Source organism: Orussus abietinus, unplaced genomic scaffold (assembly GCF_000612105.2).
Source record: "Orussus abietinus isolate OABI.00-Male unplaced genomic scaffold, Oabi_2.0 scaffold749, whole genome shotgun sequence".
Classification (NCBI taxonomy): Eukaryota; Metazoa; Arthropoda; class Insecta; order Hymenoptera; family Orussidae; genus Orussus; species Orussus abietinus.
Window position 1 is genome coordinate 23,274 of NW_019394890.1, and position 6,947 is coordinate 30,220.

Sequence of the window (6,947 nt, forward strand, 5' to 3'; positions counted from 1 at the left end):
TGATCTAATTTACCGTTAAATTTACAGGCAGTTAGTCGAGCTCATTCATCGGGCAATTCCTATTATTGGCATATCGTTATAGAAAAGTATTCGACTGATAGGTTTGACTAACATCGATCAACCGGTTAACAGTTTGTGTTTGGTTCGACAACTTGGTTTACCGATTTCCCGGCTTGCACAATCACCGTTCCGCAATTAGCGATTGCAAATCGATGTTGAAAATCTCTCCAGTGCCCGAGAGAATATGATATAAATCGATATATAATTCACTAAAAATACAATAAAGCGTCATAAAAAGTTCATACAATTCACCATGTTTTTGGTTCGTGATCTACTGGTCCTTCTACTGACTTTTATAGGGCAGGTTAAGCTCAGTTGCGCCAACAATTCGAAGAAGACTTTACTAGCTGACAGGCGTTTAACTTGATAAATAATTGACCATCGATACGAATTACTTTTTTTCAATTAAGCTGCAGCTCAAGAGAACATCACCGGGACTTAGAGAAATTGATTAATGAATATTCCCCTCTTTCGGCACATTTTAATCTGAATTGCGCTTAGCCGTTCTCTTAGCATCTGATATTAATAATATAAAAGGGTAAAAGATAATTCGCGAAAAACATTCTCAATATCCACATGGAATTATTCTAAAAGGATAACTGGAACGATTCACCATTTTCTTATACAAAATATCAGCTAGGTGTCTCCGATAATTAGATTTCTCTTAAATTGTTGTTACAATGGTCGCTTAAACAGCGTTATATGTATAGCTTCCCTCGTTCGGCGTCACAATGTCCGTACAACTGCGTAAGGTTTTTCAAGTACCTTCCCTCGGCGTGCATGTGTGCATATTATAAACGTGTCTTGTATATACATGTTCATTATTATATACATTCAGTATTATAAATAACGATATTAACCGAGTTACAACTGGACAACGAGTTACTAGCCAGCCATACTACTTTGCAACACCAGAGGTGCTCTTGCGATATCGCTGTTTCATATCTCGATCGTGGGAATCACTGTTAAACATGCCCAATGTACAAGTCGCGACATGAATTCTATCGAAACCTTTACCGTGTTGTACTGTCATTACTTCTAATTGTCGAATAGATTGCATGTTAAAAATAAAAGTCCCGTCACTTCTAGCCGACATAAGAGTTGCACACGTAACACCGATCCAACGAAAGTTCAGAGAAAAATATTTACTATACAAAATCTTCGAGTTGTGATCATTAATGTCGCAACCCGTTTACACGAAATGCAGTATGAATTACAGGAAACAGTGACGATTATTTCCTGCGACATTTCCCCCTATTTTGCAATTTTCGGCCTTGACAATAGGCCCTTCGGCATCGATTTGCTATTTTTCGAACGCGTTGATTTAACTATTTGTATTTGTGTGTACGTGGGCGTGTATATGTTCTTGCGTATCGTTAATTAATCGTTAATAATTAATCGGATAAGAAAAGGAAGAGGATCAATTAGCTAAACGTAACTGCTGGGCATCCGGTTCTGTCGTGAGGTTTAGCGGTACCAGTTTATAACTCCTGCTACCAGTTAGAAAATCCCTCCCTGAGACTCCAGTACCGATCTCAGAGACCCAACAGCTAGGCCGATATTTTATTATGTTATCTGCTACGAGTGAACAGGCGATTAGCCTATCTCGATCATTTCTGTGTCCTCGATGCCGTTGTGACCGACGCCACTGTGCCTAAGGAAAGCACAGAAACTTCGATAAGTTGTCGAGCAACGACCCTTGGGAAATTTTTCATTTTTAGACATACACCACACACTTTTTTTTTACACACTGGTCAATTTCAATTTATCGTATCTATGATATGAAAGTGTATTCCATTTTGCAATATACTTTCAGTGATTTATTACGTTACATGTGAGTTAATATTTTATTATTCTTATCACCCTGCCATAACTGATTAACCCTTCCGCCTCAAAGTTAGTATAAAAATATCCCCTTTAGTAAAAAGCTGTTTATAAAAAGAGGCAGAGTTTCAAAAGTCTATTAGCAGAAACCTAAAGGTTAATACATTCAATGCCACACGTATTTTGACAGACTTTCCCGTTCTCGCCACGTTAATTGTATTATATTAAAACATGTATTGCCAGTCGGTCACAAGTGACCCTTGTGGTGTTGAATGTGTTAACTTTCTAAACTTTAGAAGTGTCTTCTTTAAAAATACTCGTTAAACCATTCGTTAATTAATGCATAATAAATAATACATGCAATGTGCAAGTAAGCCCCTAAACCTGAAACTGCTTTCCAAAAGATATTAAAAAAAATGTGTTAAAAGATGTAATGAACTCGTTTTGTACTTGACTCATTGCAAACACATCATTTTATTACAAACTTGTGGATATATTTCACAGACTAATAATTCTGGATGAACATACATTTGATATAAATAAAAATAAGTATTGATCGTACAATAGTGTTTACGTTGAATGGCAAGATTGCACGGGAAAACCGGTATGTTATTTTCTAGCACCATGTTCAATACTTGTTCGAAGAGTATAACATATACAGGTACATAAAAAGTAAAAAAAAACGTGGATCTACCGAATTGACGGAGTTCTACGTGATACCGAGGCAAACATAAATACCCTTTTTGAAAATTTTATCAAACCGATACATCATGGGCTCTCTGCTATTTCGCGAACTAAAATTTGACTCGTAACAATACAAAACGCCAATTGTAAGGAAAACTAAACCATTAAAAATTACGAATAAAATGTAATAAAATAACAGTACATACATAAATAATGAATAATGAAAATACACAATGCTCATACAACCAAACAATGAATTCGGGATGGGTAAATGTTGAATGTATTTAAATGATTTCCGACTTGTCGCAATCGACAAATGGGAAGTCTCTGTCAATACTACAAGGCGATGCATGGATATTAAATGTTTATGTTATATGCACTGAACCCGGTAACGATGCATCATTAACACGTACAAGAGCTTAATATAAATATAACAGTGTACCAAAGTTAGGTAACAAAGTATTAAATAATAAATCTTTGGCGTACAATATACTGTTGTCACCTTAACCTGTTGTGCATTGTTTTTTCTTTACTGTTCTAAATCTCACCTATGTTGAAGATGCGAGGAGTGGATGTGAATATGCGTTCCTCTAGGAGAGAATCCACGCGTATTGCCTCGGCGAGGACTTCTGGCGTTCACGACATGTGGCTGTGAATGCATGTCTTCTAAGATGCTCGGAGCAACATAGGTGAATCCCTACAAAAAACGTTTCGCTGTCACATACAATGTATCAGCAACAGGTTTACATATTGTTAAAGAATTTATTTACGAAAATGATCTATTTAAATAGTTTTGTTCCATATTTAATTATAGATTAAGAATGTTAAAGTGATAATACATATTATTGTGTATACTTACTTGAAACACCCTGTTGGCAGATTCACTTAGGGTGTATTCAGCTGGAGAATCAACAGGGGCCGTCATCGTGAACTTTTTGTCAAATTGAGAAACGTCATCATCGCTGGATAACGAAGGTTTCAAAGGCGGCTCCAATTTACGAGATATAACGTCATCCCAATTGATGTGCTTGAAAAATTGGTGGCTCTTGATCTGCTCTGCATCTGATGGACCAGATCCCAACCTTTGCGCGACTTGTCTCTGTAAAGAAAAATATAATTAACGTCTAAATTCATTCAATAAACGCCTAGAATTTATTTGAACAAAAAAAAGAGCTTAATTTCTATGTTATAAGGTGATTTACCTTCAACAGCTTCCGGATCAGATCTCTGGCATCATGAGTTAAATATGGTGGAAGGTGCAATTTGCTCTTCAAGATTTTGTCTATGGTTTTTCTCCGGTTATCGGATGTAAATGGTGGCTGCAGAAGTGAATGATTTGATTTTAACATGGTCAACGTTTAACTTGGACACAACCGACATATTCAACCAAGAATAAACCACGCAAAGTACGTGCCTCTTCTAGTCGTTTAAATGATAATTAACTTTATAGACATTTTTAAATATACTTACAGAACCCGTTATCATATCGTACATAAGAGTGCCAAGACTCCACCAGTCCACTGCCTTTCCATGTCCACTTCTTGAGAGAATTTCAGGAGCCCTAATATATTCATATAACAGTTCATTAGTAAAATAAACAGTGTTACATATGTATTACGGTGTCCCATAAGTTCTTTTCGCACCGTGTATTCATTTCGTATATATAAAAAAATTTTTTTTAAATTAAAACTTATGGGACGCCTTAATATTATAGCACCTTGGAAAAATAAGTGTAGTTTTACTTACATGTATTCGATGGTGCCACAAAATGTATGCGTTACAGTTCCATCTTGTATATGTTCTTTACAGAGACCAAAGTCTGTCAATTTTATGTGACCTTCGGCATCCAATAAAATATTCTCAGGCTTCAGATCTCTGCAAAATTAACTTCCATGGTAAACAGTTCTCTCAATAATTAATGATATGTAGTTTTATATACCTGTATATTATTCCCTGTAGGTGTAAGTGTTGCAGGGCAAGAATAATCTCCGACAGATAGAAACTGAAACAACATTAAAAACGTGTTTAATTATTAGCATTTCTGGATTTAAAACAAATGCACTTAAACAGATAGCTTACCATGCAGTATCCTCCAGAAAAATGCCCTCGTGATTCAAATGCCAGAATAGTTCTCCACCGCACATATATTCCAATATCAGATACAATTTGCCTCCCGTTTGAAAAGCGTACATAAGGTCAACAATAAAGGGATGCTGTTCACAAAAAATATATATCAATACATAATTTTAAATATTTCACTTAACTATTTAATATGCACATTCAAAAAAATTTATATGATGTGCCTGAATTAATGAATATGGAAGGCATATACTAACATATCATGGCAAATTATAAAAAGATGAAATTCGCAAAAAATCATAAAAATCTAGGAGATAATGAGATTTATTAGCTACATTAAAATGCGGTATTGTTAGAATTAAACACATATTACCTTAAGAGATGTTTAAATTGACAAAAACAGATTTACCTTTACAGCTTCCAAAATATTTCTTTCTGCTTTGGTGTGTGCCATATCTTTTTGATTCCTTATGATCGATGCCTTACGTAACACCTGACACACGAAAATAATGATGAAGTTTTTATCAAAAGTAATTGATTCGATGGCAGATGTACAAAACTCGATACAACTTACCTTCATTGCAAAGATAGTTCCACTATCGTTGCCAGTTATTTTGCGTACTTGGAAAACCTTGCCATATCCACCTTTTCCGATGACCTTACACAATTCGAAGTCTTGTGGCCCAGCCCTCTCACGACCTCGATTAACATTTTGCTCCGAAATAGCTACAGCTTCCACACCCTCTGATCTATTTCTCGGTAATTACAAAATTAATGATATAGAGCATGAATCAATATCAAAACAAAATATAAAAGACTGTTTAATGTCTCGATTAGATAAAATTATCTCATTTTTGTGTATAATATATTTCTATTATGATACATATGGATAATATAATTCTTTTGCTATTCTTTTACAAAATCTAATATACTACAATTTTTAGACATGTGAAACTTCAAATGGTAAAAGAGAATGTAAAACTAATGTAAAGGAAATACTTAATGAGGAGCTATTTTATTTGGTTAATCTATTCTAACATTGCTATGTCTTCATTATTGAAATAAATTTTTATTGCATTATAGGAAATGGACCATTGTTTGATTTCCTTTTCCATCAAAATATTAGACAAAACTGATGCATATTATTTTAAAGCGAGCGAATTTCTGAAAACATATTAAGCAAACAGAAATGTTACTGTAAATATGATACTCACTCAATAATTTCATTGACGTTTGGATTAGCGTCATATTCCCCCTGTAAACAATGAACTGTTATAAAAATAATAACAAACAATTACATTGACGATAGAGTCAGTCATAACATGTTCATTCAGAACACAATACAATTAATCGTAAGAATTGCCTTAACAATGCTTACTTCCGTATTGCCCCTTGTAAAGGGTACTGATGAGTCGATTATCTTATCAAATTGATTTATTCTATTTCTGTTGCCTTTCTGTTCCAAAGATCAACTGTTAAGAGAGAGCAACGCTAGGTAAAATCTACTGTGTGTCTTTCTATTTAATCAACTGACAATGGGCGAGATTTTGATAAGAATTCTACCTACAGAGAATGCAAGGCAACAGAGTAAAGGGGGTAGTTTCCAAGGTGCAGATTACCTCACCGATTTCATGTAAATCTTATGCCTGACCGTATTGTCGAGTAATGTATTCGACGCGCGTGCGATTCATGAAGAAAGTGATAGCAGGTGAAACCTTATTAGCGAGCACCCCAAGCGTGGGGACGCGGAGCGAGAAATCGACAGGGGTAGGTATCCAAGGTGAAGATTACCTCGCCGATCTCGATCACGTCGTCGTCCGACTCGTCCCTAGTATCCGCGTCGTGCAACTCGATGTCGAAGACTGCAGCCATTACACGCGAAGACCGTTTAAGCGCGTTAAACAGCACGCCACAGCCCTTCGTGAGGTCTTCCTAATACGCAGAAATGCGTCCGAACGATTAACAATATTGTTACAGGGGAAAAACGCCTCAAGTGCCTTCGCCAGGCTGCCCACTCGCGGTCAGACCCGTTAGCGCCCACGGCAGCCTATAGATGGCCACACCGCCTATTGGCGTCGCGTTGCCAGAATTCGGTGCGCCCTCTGATTAGTCGAGACGCGAGGGTCGAGCAATGGGGCTCTGCCATTGGTCGGAGTGGGCGGGGCCGTCTCACTTTCCGTCGTTGAGGAAAGAGAGAGGAACCTTCGATCAATCGCGAGCCGACTTTCTCTTACTTATCGCGACTGGCACTCGAGAATGCCATTGGTCAGTGGATGCATTGAGTGCTGTTAGTCACCAAT

At 36.6% G+C, this 6,947-nt stretch overlaps 1 protein-coding gene across 1 annotated transcript; it reads right to left on the reverse strand.

The window, feature by feature from the left end:
* Positions 1-245: 245 nt before the first annotated feature.
* LOC105701421 (ribosomal protein S6 kinase beta-1) lies at positions 246-6,675 on the reverse strand. Its single transcript, XM_012428155.1, has 12 exons — positions 6,439-6,675; positions 5,862-5,902; positions 5,222-5,396; positions 5,057-5,140; positions 4,648-4,781; positions 4,508-4,570; positions 4,315-4,443; positions 4,039-4,129; positions 3,771-3,887; positions 3,428-3,667; positions 3,117-3,265; positions 246-1,714 (listed from the first exon to the last, which is right to left on the reverse strand). Exons 1-12 carry the CDS (start codon positions 6,517-6,519, stop codon positions 1,657-1,659), a joined length of 1,362 nt encoding a protein of 453 aa, XP_012283578.1. The 5' UTR covers positions 6,520-6,675; the 3' UTR covers positions 246-1,656.
* Positions 6,676-6,947: the final 272 nt, after the last annotated feature.

Coding starts and splice junctions, on each gene's coding strand:
- LOC105701421 (XM_012428155.1), bottom strand. CDS start 6,519: ATGGCTGCAGTCTTCGACATCGAGTTGCACGACGCGGATACTAGGGAC. Junction 3,888..4,038: donor ACGATATGATAACGGGTTCT/GTAAGTATATTT, acceptor TCACTTCTGCAG/CCACCATTTACATCCGATAA. Junction 1,715..3,116: donor TCCTCGCATCTTCAACATAG/GTGAGATTTAGA, acceptor TGCTTTCCTTAG/GCACAGTGGCGTCGGTCACA.